This window comes from Lemur catta, chromosome 14 (genome assembly GCF_020740605.2).
Source record: "Lemur catta isolate mLemCat1 chromosome 14, mLemCat1.pri, whole genome shotgun sequence".
Lineage (NCBI taxonomy): Eukaryota > Metazoa > Chordata > Mammalia > Primates > Lemuridae > Lemur > Lemur catta.
This window is the reverse complement of record NC_059141.1, coordinates 48,342,413-48,360,858: the sequence shown is the minus strand read 5'-3', so window position 1 is coordinate 48,360,858 and position 18,446 is coordinate 48,342,413. Positions and strand designations below refer to the sequence as shown.

Genomic DNA, 18,446 nt, shown 5'->3' with positions numbered 1-18,446 from the left:
AGGTGTAAGGTTTCTGGATGGTCAGTGCCAGAGGAAGAAAGATGAGCAGAGTAGAAAGGGGTAAGCAACAAGGCTTTATCTGAGCGCTCCCGGGTGAGGGTAACGGGTCCCAAGAGAGGGACCTGGGCGAGGTTCATGGGTCCTGAGAAGTCATGCCACCCAGAAGTTTTGTGTGGGCTTATATATGTTTTAGAGCTGGGGGATGGGAGTCTTTTGGTTCTGTTATGGTTTTAGGGTGAGTATTGAGAACTAGGAGGGGCTGGTGATATGTATGGATTTCAGGAACCGAGACTCTTATCAGGGTAATCTGTCCAGGTGTGGTTATTCTTTAATTTAGCTGTGCCTTGCAGGCATTATTTTCAGCAGGTCTTGTGGGCTGCTTCTTTTTTTCATTAGGGAGGGGAGGAGTGCCCACCACCAGCCTTACATCGGGTTGCAGGTTATAGGTCACTTCCTTGAAGAGGTTCCCTGTTCCCAAAATGTAATGCCCTACACTTTCTCTGTCACTCTATTCATCCAAATTTATCTTATTTGTTTAAGCCTGTCTTCCCCCTAGACTGTAAGTTCTGTAAGGGCCTGTGGGGCTACATCCCTACCCCCTAGCACAGAGCATGGCTACAGTAAGTGTTAAATAAAACTTAATTATAGATTTGAAAGTTTTCATGTTATAGGACCTATAGGTGGTAGCTGACACCAAAGATATATATAACCTAGACAGAGGATAATCTCTAAAGAGAGAGAGAACATGAGAAGAAAGACAATGATGATTACGATGAAGAAATGAAGGCTAAGGGGGAGAATGAGAAACTAGTAGCCAGAGAAGTAGGAGGAACATCAGAAGAGAATGTACTCATAAGCCAAAGAAAAGAGAGCACTGGGAAATTGGAGATATCCAACAGGGTCACCTGCAGCAAAGGGGACAGAATATGGGCTAAGAAGTGTCATTGGATTTGGTTACAGAGCAAGAAAGATGATGTTTGAGAGCAGATGGACTCCTCCTTTGTCAACCTAATATACTTAAGAAGGTATCTTTCCCTCCTGGTCATTAATTACTCCAACCATTGGTCCAGCAAAGATTCACTAAACATCTGCAATAGGCCAGGTACTGTGTTAGGCCCTAGGTAGATATGAGAAATAGAACACGGGTCTCTCAGGCCTATGGGGCTCAGTACACTTGCCTGCAAGGAAAAGTTACAATGCACCAGGGCTGGGTGTTTTGCTGCGATTGGTTTTGATTGGTTTCCTGAATACATTTGATGAAACAAGAGCTAGTGTGCCAGTCCAAAGGTCAATAAGACTTTATTATCTTGCTCTGAGCTGGCAGGAGGCAGGAGGGAAAGTGTGTGTAACACATTATTATTGCATCATTTCTGTCTGTTCACAAGTGGATTCTGGGTTTTTCCAAGAAAATTGGTTCTGTTTGCCCAAAGGCAGAAAAATGACAAAGCAGTTCAATCAAAAGGGCATATCTTCAAAAAATTCTCCAGACTTGATCTACTTAGTATTCATTCAGCAAAGATGTCTTCAGCTTTCAGGCCTACATAGTATTACTGACTAAACTACTGCTCCACTGTTTCTTTTCCTGCCCTTGTATTCTAACTACAGTAAAACAGTGTAGTGTCATGTTCAAAAGGTCAGTGAATCAAAGCCTTCTAAAAATTAGTGGTTGTCCATGGGGTTTGGGAGTTGGATGGAGACAAAGGGAGGGGCACTATAACTAGAAAATTATCTTACTGGGTTTTCATTGAATACTCATAGATCTCATTCTATACAATAGATGTTTTGAAAAAAGAGTTTAACTCAAAATGTCTTTAAGTCACATTATTTTTAATGCCCTACAAAAACATTATTTAAGGAAACCCTACCCATCAAAAAAAAAATTTTTTTTTAAACTAGGCATCCGGGGACCTGGAGGGGGTTGGGTAAGGAGGGGGCAGAGTAAATCCTCCCCCACTGGGGAGGCTGAGAATAATAATTACAGTTTCTGAGTGCTTACAAGGAGCCAGGCTCTGCTCCTCGCTCTTGGCGTATGTCGGATGAGCTAATCATCCCAACAAACCAAGGCATAGTTACTACTGTTTTTTTTTTTTTTTTAATTTCAGCTTATTATGGGGGTACAAAAGCTCAGGTTATATATATTGCCCATGTCCCACCCATCCCCCTGAGTCAGAGCCTCAAGCGTGTCCATTCCCCAGACAGTGCACCTGGCACTCACCATGTAGTCATGCCTCCATCCCCTCCCCCCAACCCCCACCTCCCTAAGTCAGCACCTTCAAGCATGACCATTCCCCAGACAGTGCGCAACGCACTCATCATGTAGGCATACACCCATGCCCCCCCCCCTCAGTCTGATATCCAGTTGGTATCATTCCCCAACGTGCATTTAGGTGATGATCAGGGAAACCAGTTTTCTGGTGAGTACATGTGATGCTTGTTTTTCCATTCTTGGGATACTTCACTTAATATAATGGGTTCCAACTCTCTCCAGGAGAACCAAAGAGATGTCGTATCACCGTTATTTTTTATAGCTGAGTAATACTCCATGGTAGAAACGGAGATAACAATAGTAACTATGCCTTGGCATAGTTACTATTGTTATCTCCGTTTCCGGGATGAGAAACTGAGTCAGAGAGGTTAAAAGCCCGATGTCATACACCAGAAAGCGGAGCGGGTACCTGACCAGTAGCCATTAGAGGTGTCAGTAATATGCCTCAACTTTGCTAAAACGGATGAGAAAAATTCTCACCTTTAGGACCGCAAGCAGGGCCTGTCTGGGGAAGCAGGTGCTTATCAACACCTTTTGAGATAAGGAATTGCTCTACAGAACGTGGGTGTGAGGGTTAAAGGTGAGCTACCGGTGTGCGTGATGGAGGAGAGGTCGGCGGTCAACTCCTGGCTGGTGCAAGCCGAGAGTCTGGGCATTTGCTCTCCTGTGCCCGGGCCCACAGCCCGCGGGCCACCTCAGGAGGAGAGCAGAACCGGAGCCGGAACCAGCCACGTGGCCCAGGCTCCCAGCCAGGGGCCGGTGCCCGGAGGCGGGACCCGAGGGGCGGGGCTGGGCGGTGGGCGTGCCGGCAAAGCGAGTGCGCCTGCGCACAGGCTGGGCCCGGCGGGGCGGGGCGAGCGCGCGGGCCGAGCCGTGTTAAAGGCGGCCCTCCGCCCCGGTGGCCGCGCCAGTGCTCGCAGTGCGCACGCGCGGGGCTCTCCTTGTCAGTCGGCGCCGCGTGCGGGCTGGTAGCTCTGTGGCGGTGGCAGCGGCGGCTAGTCTTCCGCACCATGAGCAGCTTCAGCAGCGAGGAGCGCGCCGCGCCCTTCACCCTCGACTACCGGGTCTTCCTCAGTGAGTGTCGGCGGCCCGCGGCCGTCCCTCCCCGCCTGCCCATTCATTCCCGGGCCTCGCCTCCCGCGGGCGGGTGCGGCCCGCGCTCATCCCCTTGTTCCCCGCGCGGGCCCGGCTCCTCGGGCGCGTCCCCGGGGCTTGGCTGGCCCTCACATTTCACACTTGCGGTCGGGGTCGGGACGGCGTGGGTCGGCCTCCGGCCATTCCTCTCTGCTAAAGGGAAATATTCCCCTTTCACACTCTCCGGAGGACCTGAGTCGGGACCGGGCTAGTTTCGCAGGTGTTCGGCTCGGGCAGGGTCTGCTGGGAGAAGGAAATCACTGAGTCACCCTAGAAAGGTGCCTGGAGGTAAAATAATCCCCGTAAGAGGATTGCTCAGTTTGGAAGAACGGGGGGCGGGGGGAGGGATGACTTCCTAAAGACCTTAATTCCGCTGCTGTAGCTCAGATTGTCGGCTCGTTTTACAGACGGGGAAACTGAGGCCCAGATCGGCGCCGCAGTGGAGGCGCTCGACCCGTCCTCAGGGGTCTCAGTAGTGCTCCTGCGTCTCCCGCCACGTGTTTTCCCTCAGCGCTGATGCTAGGAATGCTCCTTGTGAAACAGAAAGCTGTTCCCCTCAAGTCAAACAGGTGACGTCAATCAGGGAAGCAAGAGTAAGAAAGTGCCAAGTTCTCACCTTGCGCAGGAGTCGCCGTCCGCGGGGTGCCCACCCCAAGTCCTGCACCTGGAGCTGCGCTTAGAAGCGCAGAGGCTGCAGGCTGGTGGCGCTGGGCCGTCCTTGCCTCGCAGGTGGAGGAAAGCTACCTGCGGGTTTATCTTAATTCTCTCTCCTCCACACCACCCCCCCACACACTGGAAATAGATTATTGGCGATAACGTAGGCGTTCGAAAATGTGTCACCAAAGGCTCTTCTATTAACCTCTTTTGAGTTTTATTCGGAAGGAAATGGGCAGGTGCAGTGAACTCTGAGTTGGTGTGTGAAGGGCGAGGAAGGGTGGGAATAGAAGGGACGAATGGGAATACGTATTGAACAGACGAACAAAGCTCCCAGCAAAAAGTAGCCTGGTGTGGGAGGAAGAGGAAAGTGAAAGCTAAAGCTTGCACATCTAGCTCTTCAGCTGCCAGGTAAAACCCAGGAAGAGTGGGAGAGTGGGACTCCACATTTTTCTTTAATTTCGGAAGTAAGCAGCAAAGGCAGTGCAAGAACTTTTGACAAATAACTCACTGAACCTTTTTCTGGAAATAGTGTTGGTTCCAGAATTTCTCTGTAGGAGGCGCCTACAGAAGAGACTCTCTGGTTTGAAGGTCAGGGGATCATCTGGGGAATTGTCTTCAGGCTATGCCTGCAGAACAAACATACTGTTTTTGCTTAGATTATTTATTGGTAGTGAGTATTTGATGGCCATTATGGGAGACCAAAGCCATTCCCTGACTTTGCCAATGGCTAACGTAACTGTTTTGATCAAATGGAACTCTCTGGAATTTAGGAAGTACCAATAATTATAACAAACTATATCATTTTTATTTTTTTTTGAGACAGAGTCTCACTCTGTTGCCCAGGCTAGAGTGCTGTAGCATCAGCCTAGCTCACAGCAACCTCAGACTCCTGGGCTCAAGCAATCCTCCTGCCTCAGCCTCCCAAGTAGCTGGGACTACAGGCACACGCCACCATGCCCGGCTAATTTTTTCTATATATATTTTTAGCTGTCCACATAATTTCTTTCTATTTTTAGTAGAGACGGGGGTCTTGCTCTTGCTCAGGCTGGTCTTGAACTCCTGAGCTCAAACGATCCGCCCACCTCGGCCTCCCAGAGTGCTAGGATTACAGGCGTGAGGCACCGTGCCCGGCCAACCAACTATATCATTATCAAATTTTAAGTGCTTTTCTAAAGACATGGATTTCCTAGCATCCTTCCTAAATAGAAGTAACATTTTTTACCTTTACAATGTTAACATTTGTCAGTCTCTTATAAGGGTTGGAAGGACCACAAAGTCACAGTCCACTCCAAAGGGACTTTTACAGGATTGGGGGTGATTACTGTTCAGTTTTTCCTATTCCACTTTGATTTTTAAACTTGAAGGGATGCATTGTGGACAGCTCTTAGGTTTCCTAAAGAATAGTGAGGAAGTCTTGAGATTATGTTTTGAGCCAGATGCACATGTGACCCCAGCTACTCCAGAGGCTGAGGTGGAAGGGTCACTTGAGTCTAGGAGTTCAAGTCTGGGCAACATAGCAAGACCTATCTCTATTTTTAACAAAAGATTAAAAAGTTATTTTTTATATAGTTAGATCTCTACAAGGTAGAAATTAACTTGGTTATCTTTAAGGAAAATCATAATCTCAAATGGTGTGCTGTCTTTGTAGAATATCACTTAAAGCAGCGTCTTCTATAATTTAGCAAATTGGTCCCCTCCCTTCTCCTCAAATATTTCATAATAGTTCTGTAAACTGTTCAGTGATGTAAGATCATTTCAAAACAATTTGATCACCTTTCGTGTACTAGGTACTGCTAGGCTCAGGGGATACAGAGGTGTATAGGGCACTCCTGCTCTCAGTATAGGAATTAATACCTGTTAGATGCCTATGAAATGTATAGGACAAAAACCCAACCCAGTCTTGGAGGAAGGTCAGGAAAGGTGAAATGTACAACCAGTTTTCCTGGTGCAAGAATAAAATGTTGGTATAATAAAATGTGTACTGTGTACATTTTGCAGTATAATTCATCATAGTAATAACTTCTTCTAATTGATTTTGCAGAAAATGAAAAAGGACAATATATATCTCCATTTCATGACATTCCGATTTATGCAGATAAGGTAAGGCATCCTTGTCTTTTGGACATAGTCTTTTTCTTTTTCTTTCTTTCTTTGTTTTTTCTTCTGAGGCAGGGTCTTTCACTCTGTCACCCAGGCTGGAGTGCAATGACACGATCATAGCTCACTGCAGCTTTGAATTCCTGGGTTCAAGTGATCCTCCAGCCTTAGCCTCCCTAAGTAGCTGACACCATAGGCATGTGCCACCAAGCCACAAGGCTAATTTTTAAATTTTTTGTGGAGATGGGGTCTTGCTATATTGCCCAGGGTGGTCTTAAGCTCCTGGCCTCAAGCCCGTCCTCTCTCCTCTGCCTCCCAAAGTGCTAGGATTACAGGTATAAGCTACTAAACCTGGCCAGGACATAGTCTCTACTCAGATCAGCTAGTTCTACATATCAGTTTTCATACATGTCTCTTAACAAGTGCTTAAAATGCCCCATTGTGCTGTGAGTTAAAGGTTCATTGAGTAAATAGGAAGTCAGTCTTAAAACAAGATTATTTGATTTAAGAAGCAACTTAATTAGAGAAGGAGAAGAGGAATAAAAGCAAAAGTTTTTAAGCTGCCTGTTGTAAAAAAATCACATTGGTCTTTTCTGTATGTATATTTGGAACTAAAATCTTAGTACTTCATTAGTGGTTTTAAAATAAAACAGGTAGCCAGCACAGAATTTTGGCTGTGGGATGTTTGTTAAACAGTAAAAATAAACTAGATTATTCAGTGAGTATAGGAACATTCAGTAATGGGCTAAGAGAGTTAAGACTTGCAAATAGTGTTAATAAAGGTAAATACACAGACTTCTAACAGGAAATGACTGTTCTGGGCCGGGCGCGGTGGCTCACGCCTGTAATCCTAGCTCTGGGAGGCCGAGGCGGGTGGATCGCTCGAGGTCAGGAGTTCGAGACCAGCCTGAGCAAGAGTGAGACCCCGTCTCTACTAAAAATAGAAAGAAATTATCTGGCCAACTAAAAATATATATACAAAAAAATTAGCCGGGCATGGTGGCTCATGCCTGTAGTCCCAGCTACTAGGGAGGCTGAGGCAGTAGGATCGCTTAAGCCCAGGAGTCTGAGGTTGCTGTGAGCTAGGCTGATGCCACGGCACTCACTCTAGCCCGGGCAACAAAGTGACACTCTGTCTCAAAAAAAAAAAAAAAAAAAAAAGGAAATGACTGTTCTGATATATACCAGTAAGCTGAGGAAATACAACTTTAGCACACATTGGTAGGTTTACCATAAATTGGTAAAAATCTTTACATTTCTCGGGGGAAAAAAAGTCTGTAACTATATACCAAAATATTTACCATTCTTTAGCGGTGGGATTACTGGTGACTTTTTGTTTTATTTATGTGGCTTTTTATATTTTTTAATCTTTTAACAAACAGCATGTGTTATTTGTACAACTTTAAATAATTATTTTTAAAAACAAATTTTTTTAGCCTCCTTTCCAGTGGAAAGTTTGTACTGTATTTAGGAACTTAAAGACAAATATTTGATTCGTTTTATACCTTTCAATTTTTTTCTTCAATAAGGAAGTTTGATTCACATTGAGTACAAAGCTTTTTGTGTTGTAAAATCTACATAGGTTATTGACTTCCTTAGCTAGATGTTAGTATATAATACATGTGAACATCACTTTCCAATGGACATCTAGTATAATAGTAAATATGAAATTTTGGTTTTGTGTATGCTGAGTCTTACTGTTTTTCTTGGCTTGACTATCACATAGAAATAGACAAACTCATTGTACTTCTGCCAGGAAGATTGCTGCAGTTCTGTACTGACACTGGGACACTGGCAGAAAATCTAATTTACTCATTGCTTCAGAGGAGCCTGCTTAAGCTGGGCTCCAGTTGGAGGCATTAGAGCAAACAGTCTGAGGCCAATTATGTGCCACAGTTACAGAAGGGACCTCTAATTGGCATGTGTTTTCCTGTGGGAGTCTAACAAAGTTGTATTTATTCAGAAACTCTAATTTGTTACATCTGATTTCCCGGGAGTTGATATGAACAGCAAAATCCTCTTCTCTTGAATTGGCCTCATTAGGTTGGCTTGAGTTATCTGTTGTGTGATGTATGTATATCATACTGTAAAGCGTGTTACAGTAACATCTCTGACCATTTTGAGTAATGAAGAGCTATAAAACATGCTTTTAGTTTATTGATGCTACCCTGGCATACAGGTATGGCAAGGAAGGAAAACTTTGTTGTTTTTGTTTGTTTGTTTGTTTTTTTACATTATAGCTATTTTTTGATGTGCATAGTGGCTTTCATCAAGGACAAAAGCGATCATAGAAGTTGTGGTACCTACTCTTACTGCTGCATCAAGTTACTCTAAAATAGGAAACTGAGACTGCTACATTTTGGTGTCATGTGAAACATCTTCACTCAGATTACCCTGCGACACTGAAGTCTTGTAAGGGACTGGTTGTGTCTATAATGTGGATTACTCAAATGAAGACTCTGCCCTTGTTCCGCTGTGTCCCAGCTGGAAAGCATAAAGCTCTTGCAACAGGTTTGGATTTTGCCAGTGGTCCAGACTTCAGTGGACCTCAGTGCTTCTAATTCCTGCCTGAGAGGCCGGAAAGAGTTCTTTTGTTTTGTTTTGTTTTTAAGGAAGTTATTTGTTTAAAACACAAATAAGGGTGTGGTAGACAGAAATTATTTTGGGTTGTAGCCTAAGAAAAAGATCTGATTAATTCAATTTGTTACAGAATAGTGTGATTTCCTTTTTTTTTTTTTTTTTTTAAATTCCAATGTGATTAAGTTTATGTAAGTACATTCCCATGTGCTTGGCCCTAGACTTTATTCCTAATACGGTTAGTGATCTGAGGGGTGATAATAAGGCAATGTCATTATCAGTCTTTAACACATTAACATGCCTTTAACACAGCTCCACAAAGGAAAAATGTCCAAGGACTTATATTCTACTCCATGTCAGGACCTTTCAATGTGGACAATGTCCAATTTGGCATATGCCATTAGGTAACCAATCTAGCTAGGTCTGGAATTTCTTGTGACTGAGATACACTACTTGGATTATTTCCAGATCCGGTGGGTGGCAAAGGCAAAGGCAAGGCCTCACGAGATTTTGTTGTTGTTGTTAACTATGGGAGTGTCCTTTGCTCTGAGTTTATTTGGGGATCAAATGTAAAAGCACCTGGAGCTTAGAATATCTTCCAGCATAGAACTTCTGAGGTATCAGAAATTTAGAAAATCTAGAGCTTAGGATAAACAGTGTTTCAACACTGGGTAGGTAAATGCTTTATCTAAATCTTTAAGTGCTCAAATGTGACTTGATGTTTTAATTTTCTTTCTTTTCTTTTTTTTTTTTTTGGAGACAGAGTCTCGCTCTGTTGCCCGGGCTAGAGTGAGTGCCGTGGCATCAGCCTAGCTCACAGCAACCTCAAACTCCTGGACTCAAGCGATCCTATTGCCTTAGCCTCCCGAGTAGCTGGGACTACAGGCATGTGGCACCATGGCTGGCTAATTTTTTTTCTATATATGTATTTTAGTTGGCCAGATAATTTCTTTCTATTTTTAGTAGAGACAAGGTCTCGCTCTTGCTCAGGCTGGTCTCAAACTCCTGACCTCAAGCGATCCACCTGCCTCAGCCTCCCAGAGTGCTAGGATTGCAGACGTGAGCCACCATGCCCGGCCTGGTGTTTTAATTTTAGAAGTTTGATATTTTTCTATTCCGTACCTTAAACTTTCATGTTAAATCCTAATTCTGACAATGTAGGGTTCTATTTGTTTTTTAGGTGACTATTGGGAACATATAAAAGCATATATAAATATGAAACTGTTTCTTTTTTTCCCTTCTAAAAGAAAGTCAAGCTTCTAATCAAATAGTTTGATGCTTCAGAAACTTAACAGAATATTTTCTGCAGCTTGGTATAAACTTTCTTGGGAAAGTTTCTGTGGTCAAAATTCTTAGTCATTGGAAACCATAGAAAAGTTTGGCAACTGGAGATGCAGACCCTTTTATTTGATTTTATAAAGAGAAGAAAATAAACATTATGGTTAGAATATCCTTTTTCAAAATTTAGTCATCCTAAAGCTTATCTGAAGGGAAAAAAATAACAGCTTATTCTTAGTTATGACATGGCAAATTAAGTTATTTGTTAATATATAGGTACATATGGTAGTTTGTGTTATCAAATACAGGAATTTGTTTGAACTGCTATGAGTAGAAAAATCTGTGTAACTGGAAAACAAATGAGTACCACTGAAAGTCTTATTTGTGTGTGTGTGTGTGTATCTGTGTGTGTGTTTTTATTTTTTAACTTTAGTAGGTTAACTCTTTCCCCAGACTCTTAACAGAATTTGTTGAGCAAATTTTTTTTGGTTGGTATAAGCCATATTTTTCTTTGCTAAGTTACACAATTCTAAATAAGGGGCACAGCAATGTGAACTTTAGTCATCTTATTTATTTCTCTTTGCTTCTCAAATAGACTTGTGACTTGCCAATGAAATAATTAAGGAATCCATTTACTTTTTCCTTCTGTTTAGAGACAGGGTCTCACGCTGTTACCCAGGCTGTAGTGCAGTAGTACAATCACAGCCTCAAACTCTTGGCCTCAAGGGATCCTCCTGCCTTAATCTCCAAAGTAGCCAGGACTACAGGCATGAGCCACCGAGCCCAGGCCCATTTACATTTAACAACTTAGAGTATGTTTTTCTATAATCACATAACCAACTTTACAGCCAAAACCTAAAAGTAAGGGTTAAGAGCTATTGTCAATTGGTAAAACTGAATAAGGTAAAATCTTGGAAATGTTGAAATCTGGTATACTGTTTCAACAGCCCCTTTATGGGGGGAGCACTTTTTAAAAATTTTTTTATTTTTATTTTGTTCAGGGACAGGGTCTTGCTCTGTTACCCAGGCTGGAGTGCAGTGGCTCAATCACAGCTCACTATAACCTTGAATTTCTGGGCTCAAGAGTTTGCCCTACCTCAGCCACCCAAGTAGCTTGGACTACATATGTGAGCCACCAAACCTACTAATTTTTAATTTTTTTTTTTTTGAGACAGGGTCTTGCTCTTTTGCCCAGGCCTAGAATTCAGTGGTGTCATCATAGCTTACTGCAACCTCAAATTCCTGGGCTCAAATGATCCTCTTGCCTCAGCCACCCAAGGAGATGGGACTACAGGGGTGTGCCACCATGTTGGCTAATTTCTGCTTATTTTTTGTAGAGACGGGGTCTCACTCTGTTGCCTGGACTGGTCTCAAACTCCTGGCCTCCAGTGATCCTCCCATCTTGGCCTCCCAAAATGCTGGGATTACAGGCATGAGGCACCATGCCTGGCCAAGGGAGCATTTTTTAATTAACTAGGTGAGTTCTTTTTGGGGGGATTTTACACTCCAGAACTACTCTAGAAGTTCCCCCAAAATAATAAAAGTAGAGTTACTCCTGATTTGTATTAGCTTCTTGCTTTATGTCTAATCTTTAGATGAAGTTAGAAGAAAATTTTGTCATCACTGTTTTTCTCCAAATTTTATTACAAAATAATAAAATTAAAAAATAGGTGGTGAGATCAGAGGGTGATTTTATTTCTAAGTCTGGTATTTACTTGATTTCTAAAGTTATCTAGAGAAATACATGAGTCAACTTAAAGATGCTGATTTCAGCCACTTGTGTTATTCTGCAATACAGCTCATCACGTTCACTAGGTCCAGGGTTGGAAATGGATCATAAGTCATGAGGGGTTCATAAGTCTCTCAATAAAGACACATGTAACTTTACTACTGAGGTTCAGAGATGGGATGTAATTAAATGAAGAGTATGTTTCCTATATATGTACTTAGCTACGTTAGTAATAATAGTCTGCCAGATCGCCATAGCCTGTTCATTAGTGACTGACTTGTCAGACTACTGACCTGGTCCACAGGAATACTAACCAGTTTGGAAATGAGGCCTATCCTTCCCATAACTACTGTTATATTCCTGTTTAATCAGTGAAGCTATAGGCCTAACCAAGATATGGGAGATATTTCTTCTATCCCTGAAATAATTTTATATTAAATCTTTTTGATTAATGGAATGGTACAATTTAGACTTAAGTTTCAAATTTCCGTAGAATCTGGACATCTTCAATGATGAAATGATTATAAATCTGGGAAGTGTTTCTGACTTTGGGAAGTCAAAGCTAAAGCTATAGTTTGCCTTTCTCCTTATAGGGCACAGGCTTATCAAAATTACCCCTCTAGGGATACTAACCTCCTTCCTTTCTCTAGAACTGTAAACAGGGACCTGTGAGGTTTGATGCAGGAGCAGACTGAGAATCCAGATAATGGTGTGAGTGGAAAATAGAGTTCTGGGAAGTCCTAACAATGGGGATAATAAGAAAGTCCAAGATTCGGCTAACTAATGGTTGAAACCAATTGGGATTAAGGAAAGAAGGCATGAATTTGTAACTGGGTGGTATTAAATTTCTAAAAATCTTATCTCAGTATTTTTAAGTATATAAACATTGGAAATACTAGAATCCATTATGTTTTAAAGTAAAAGATTTTTGGCCAGGCGTGGTGGCTCAAGCCTATAATCCTAGCACTCTGGGAGGCTGAGGCAGGAGGATTGCTTGAGCTCAGGAGTTCGAGACTAGCCTGAGCAAGTGTGAGACCCGTCTCTACTAAAAGTAGAAAAATTAGCCAGGCATGGTGGCACGTGCCTGTAGTCCCACCTACTCGAGAGGTTAAGGCAAGAGGATTTCTTGAGCTCAGGAGTTTGAGGTTGCAGTGAGCTATGATGACACCACTGCATACTACCCGGGGTGACAGAGGGAAACTCTGTCTTGAAAAAAAATAAAGTAAAAGATTTTATACCAGTGGAGTAACTGGTTGAATTTCTCATATCAACTGCTCTGAAAACATCCTAAATATTACTATTGTTTTACCTAGTGGCATCTCCTTGAATTGTAGTCTAGGAGAAGTAAGTTGTTCTGTAGTGATAATTCCTGTTAAAAAGTAGTTCCTACTAAATTATGAGAACCCACCCCTTTTTAATATTAAAATATTTCAAAACATCCTCCTTTATGCTATTGATGGAGAAAATAACCTCTAAAGGCTAGTACAAATTCATTGTTTTAAAAAAATGTACAGTAATTACTACGGCATCTATGTGCATTTGAAAACATGCTATAAACATTCATTTCATAGACTAGTCGCTCACCTAGGTTTGTGGATCCCAAGCTGTAGCCTGTGGCTTACAAGGTAGAAGTACTTGGTTGCGAGTTAATTATTTTGTGCACTGCTAGTCTTTGGAGCCTGTAGTAGTTGTGGTCAATAAATATTGTTGAAAAAAATGAATGTATTGACTCTGCAGCTTTTTGCAGGTACACCTTGCTGTTTTGGACCAGCCTATTTCTAAAAAGCACCAAACCTTCAAGCTTTTGTAGTTCTGTTTGCAGTAGAGTTCTCTTACCATTTTCTGAAGGATGTTTTTTTCCTTCCCATTAATCATGTAGGTTTGTGATATTAGGTAATGCTGTTTTAAGGATCTGTGCATGTTTATCATTTAATTCTATTAGAGTGTTCAATATAGTTTCCAAACATTGGATTAGTGGTTTCAGCTCTGTTTGCTACTTTTTTTCTTGAAGCAATGTATTCATTTGGTAGCATTTTCTTGTAAAAAATTAATAACCAATCTCCTTGGCTTGCCCCGCTCAGTTAATCTTTCATGTAGTAACTGCTCCATCTTGTGAGCTTTGAAGGTATTGCTGCTAAAAATTTGTAAAGCCCTGATTTATTCACAGACCTATTGATTTTTCATTTTTATACTGAGAAGTGGTACTAGGTAGACACAGTTCTTGAAAACATAATGTGTAAAGTGAAATTTAATCAAAGATTGATTCTGAGATTTCTTACCCATGAACAATTAGTGTTATATTTTCTAAATCATCTGGTTATTGCTTTAGAGGGATACAGGGATACAGTAGTTTATTCAGTCCTGGATTTATGTAGTATCTCCATTTTTTTGGTTTTTATGTTATATCAAGTAGGCATCAGGAGGCTTGGAGCAGAAACCCATGGATGCTTTAGCCTCCTGGGGTTTGACCAGAAACTTAAATAAGTAACTAAGATTGTATACTTTTGAATATAAATCTGTATAGCTTTTCTGCTTGGTTAATAGTAGCTGCAAAGTAATTATTGGCTTCAAACCTTTGACTTATTCTCTTGTAGTTTATTAGTCCCTGGTTTTTGATGCAAAGTAGCAAAGTGATAATTCTAAAAAGTTGTGTAACTATAAGTGATTTTCGTTTTAAATCCATTTTAAAACTATACTTTAAAAAAATTTTTAAGAGACAAAGTCTAGCTCTGTCACCCAGACTGGAGTGCAGTGGTATGATCATAGCTCACTGCAGCGTTTAACTCGTGGGCTCAAGTTCTCCTCCTGCCTCAGCCTCCCAAGTAGCTGGGACTGCAGGTACGTGCCACCACAAAGCATTGGAATTACAGGTGTAAGCCACCACACCTGGACTAAAAATACACTTTTTATAAAAGAGTAATTGCAGATTTAGCTTCATCTGCGCCCTTTGTAGGGGCTATAAACTAAAAAAACTACATTTAAAGTATTATTCCTTGGTAAAAATGATATTCTATTTAAAGCCCAGTTTTAGTTAGAGAGCCTATGTCAAGTCAGAGCCTTACATAGGCTCTGGTGTGCAAAATGAGATGACAAAGTGTGATTTATTTTTTCATTATGTTTTTAAACTAAGCAACTGGGAATTTTCTCACCTGAATATATCATCCACTTTAAAGTAGTCAATTTAAGGCTATAAACTAATTATAATAAAAACTGCATTTATTAAAATATTTTTGAAACATACTCATTTAACTTCAATGTCAAACTTCTAGTCCTTTTGAGCAGCAGGACTTCAGTTTTAAAAACAGCCAAATTGAGAGAATAAATGTGGGTAATTGAGCTGATTAGTTTTGGCATTAAAACTAAATCTAATGACCAAGTGATGAGGCTGATTTGGGGTTTGTCTTATAAATTGTCTCTGAAATAGAACCTCCAAAATATTTTGGGCAGTTCATTTCTCCCTCAGCCAGGAAGGACGTGTTGAGGTTGGCATACCCATCAAGGACAATAAATACCATGGCTTCCAGCGCTTTGACAAAATCTCAGATGTGTGGCCTCCTGGCCAGACGTCTGCGGTTTCGTATTGTTGGAGCATTCATTGTATCCCTGGGGGTTGCAGCTTTGTATAAGTTTGGTGTGGCTGAGCCAAGAAAGTAGGCATATGCAGATTTCTACAGAAATTATGATTCTATGAAAGATTTTGAGGAGATGAGGAAGGCTGGCGTCTTCAGAGTGCAAAGTGATTTTGGAACATAAAGGAATTCTTTGGGTTGATTTACATAGAAGTTTGTCACGACCTGTGTTCCTGAGCTATGAATATGTGGGCTGAGGAATAGTTTCTCTTGGTAAATAAACCATTAACAAATACTGTGAAAAAAAATATTTTGAGTAATTGCAGTGTCACTGGAGGAAATGACACCACCCCTTGGAGAAGATTGTTTTGAAGACATCCTTCTTCAGAGATACAAGTTCTGCTGTGTTTACCTCCTTCCTAGAAAAATGCGTTCCACCTCTCAATTTTTATTGTGAAAAATTTAAGTTGGGCTTGGTAGTTCATTCCTATAATCCTAGCTACTCAGGAGGCTGAGGCAGGAGGATGGCTTAAGGCCAGGAGTTTGAGACCAGTCTGGGCAACATAGCAAGACCACGTCTCTAAAAATAAATAAATAAAAATAAAAAATTAAATTAGCTGGGTGCTCAGGAGACTGAGGTGGGATAGTCCCTTGAGCCCAGGAGTTTGAGACTGCAGTGAGCTATGATCAGGCCACTGCACTCTAGCCTAGGCAATAGAGTAAGATTCCATTTCTTAAAACAAAAGAAAAAAATTAAAACATACAGAAAAGTTAAAAGTAAACATACAATGAGCAACCATATACCTAGCACCTTGATTCTGCAATTAATATTTTTCTATAATTGCTTTATCTCTTTATCTGTCATTCTCTCATTTTTTTTGATGCATTTTGTTGAAAGCCCATTGACTTCAAAAATCCAAGGCAATGAATAGTTTAATTTTGGAAGAAATAGGGTATGCTCCCTGAAATAAGAGAACAAATTAGTTCCTGTAACCCTCTTACTTTCTCTTTGTTTTTCCAGGATGTGTTCCACATGGTAGTTGAAGTACCACGCTGGTCTAATGCGAAAATGGAGGTAATGTTGTGTCTTACACTGATAGTAAAACTTAGGATGTTAGGATGTTGATTTTGATCTAGCCACGATGATTTGCTCAAGAATAAAACATCTAAACTCCAAGGTTTTCCTTTGTCTGGTCCCAGTCTATTTTTCTGTAGCATCTCTCATTACCTGCCTGTCTTCCCTCTGGGCTCCAGCTAAACTCAGCCATTTATTATTTGCAAAAATGCTCCAAACTTCCCTTCCTCATACCTTTGCTTCCGATGTTCCAAAAGCCTAGAATTACCTTTTTCTCCTTCATTCTCTTTAAGTCTATCACTGACACCTCCTTGGTCAACACAGCTGAAGATAATCTCGTTGGAATTTCTGTTACATTTTGTTAATTTCTTCCTAATGACACCTAATATAGTTAGGGATATTTATTATGTATTTTGTATCACTTAATTAAACTTTTTGACAGTAACCACACTTTGCATGTAATAGACAGTCATTTGAATAATTCTAAATGCTTTAAAGGAAAGCTGAAGTTGGATAATATTTATTTTGCCATTTTAATAAAAATCTTCATATTTTTATTTCATAAATGTTAGTATTCCTGCTAATTTTAGTTTTTACTTTCTGGAATTAGTAAATTGTTCTTTTTTTCCTTCTTGATAGTTCCTACATACCTCAAGTAAACTTTCCACTTAATGGCTGATTATGGAAACACCTTTATTATAAAAATAGTAGGAATAAAATATATCATTAAAGTGGAATTAGGGGGCATGGATACCAACATTTATTTCCTCAAATCCTTATTTGAATAGTATGTCACATCCAAATATATGATTTGAATTTTTTAATTTCAGATTGCTACAAAGGACCCTTTAAACCCAATTAAACAAGATGTGAAAAAAGGAAAACTTCGTTATGTTGCGAATTTGTTCCCTTATAAAGGGTATATCTGGAACTATGGGGCCATCCCTCAGGTATGTCCATCCCTCAGGTATGTCTCCATGCAGTTGTTGAAAATGTACTTTTTTAGCTTACTAAAAATTGGCTTACTGCTGTTAGTAAAAAAGATTTAAACACCTTCAGAGAGTTTTTGCTATGGTATATTTTAAAAACTTAAAGATAATTAACTCATTTTAAAGCTTACTTAAATAACTTATTTTCAAGATAAACTGAAAGGTAAATATTTACAATGCTTAAATTCAGATTTGAAAGCTTATTCTTTTCTGAAATATTTTTTTTCTATATAGTGATCATAAGCTATATAAATTCATTCTTTACAAAGTGAGTGGCAAGTCTATTAAAGAGAAAGTATATGGTAGTAATTAATAGCCCTGATTTTTGGCATCAGACCAGGGTTCAAATGCCAAGGCAGCCACTTCCTAGCTTACCTAACTTGCCTCCTTTTCTTCCTCTTTGAGACATTAATATCTCTTCCCTGAGATATTAATAGCACTTAATTCATTCAATCATTGTGAGGAATAAAGCACTTAGTACCTAGCACACACAAGTTCTTGTTGCTGTTGACTTTTATGAGTCCTGATTCCTTCTATAGGTCAAGCAGGTTTATTTGCATTGTTTACTAGTTTATTCCCAGTGCAATGCCAATATGTAGTAGGTTCTTATTTAATATTTGAATGAAGAATCTCTAGAATCATGTTTATTATGAGTAAATGACATATATTTAATTCTGGTTTGGCTAGGCTAATGCCCCTTATGATTTAATGCTATGACACTAAATAGTCAATTTAGTTTTTTCCTGTTGATAAATGGTTTGTTTTTAATTAACCATTAACTCTACTAAATGGAATCTACTGTGAAACACCCTGTAAGTTACTAGAATATAGGTCAGAACTCATCTAGCTTGTTAGGTAATCACAAAGTCCTTTATCTGCCTTAATTACAACACACCACCTTGTATTTCAGTTGATTTAGTATGTGACCTTGAACTAGTGTCCTTTTGGAAGAAGATTGCTGAAATACTCTTCTGTGGATTGGATTTTGCTTTATTAATGTTGGCTTTGTTGGATGTGGTCTTCCTTTATGCTCCTTCACTTTGATCTTTTTGCCTTTACTCCAGATGAGTACACA

At 40.4% G+C, this 18,446-nt stretch overlaps 1 protein-coding gene across 1 annotated transcript in view; it reads left to right on the top strand.

The window, feature by feature from the left end:
- Nucleotides 1-3,159: 3,159 nt before the first annotated feature.
- Nucleotides 3,160-18,446, top strand: part of PPA1 (inorganic pyrophosphatase 1) — a 29,633-nt gene continuing 14,346 nt past the window's right edge. Inside the window, exons 1-4 of the mRNA XM_045569340.1 lie at nucleotides 3,160-3,340; nucleotides 6,099-6,157; nucleotides 16,329-16,382; nucleotides 17,213-17,332. Coding sequence (XP_045425296.1) covers nucleotides 3,277-3,340; nucleotides 6,099-6,157; nucleotides 16,329-16,382; nucleotides 17,213-17,332 — 297 coding nt within the window. The 5' untranslated portion in view covers nucleotides 3,160-3,276. The remainder of the gene's footprint in view (nucleotides 3,341-6,098; nucleotides 6,158-16,328; nucleotides 16,383-17,212; nucleotides 17,333-18,446) is intronic.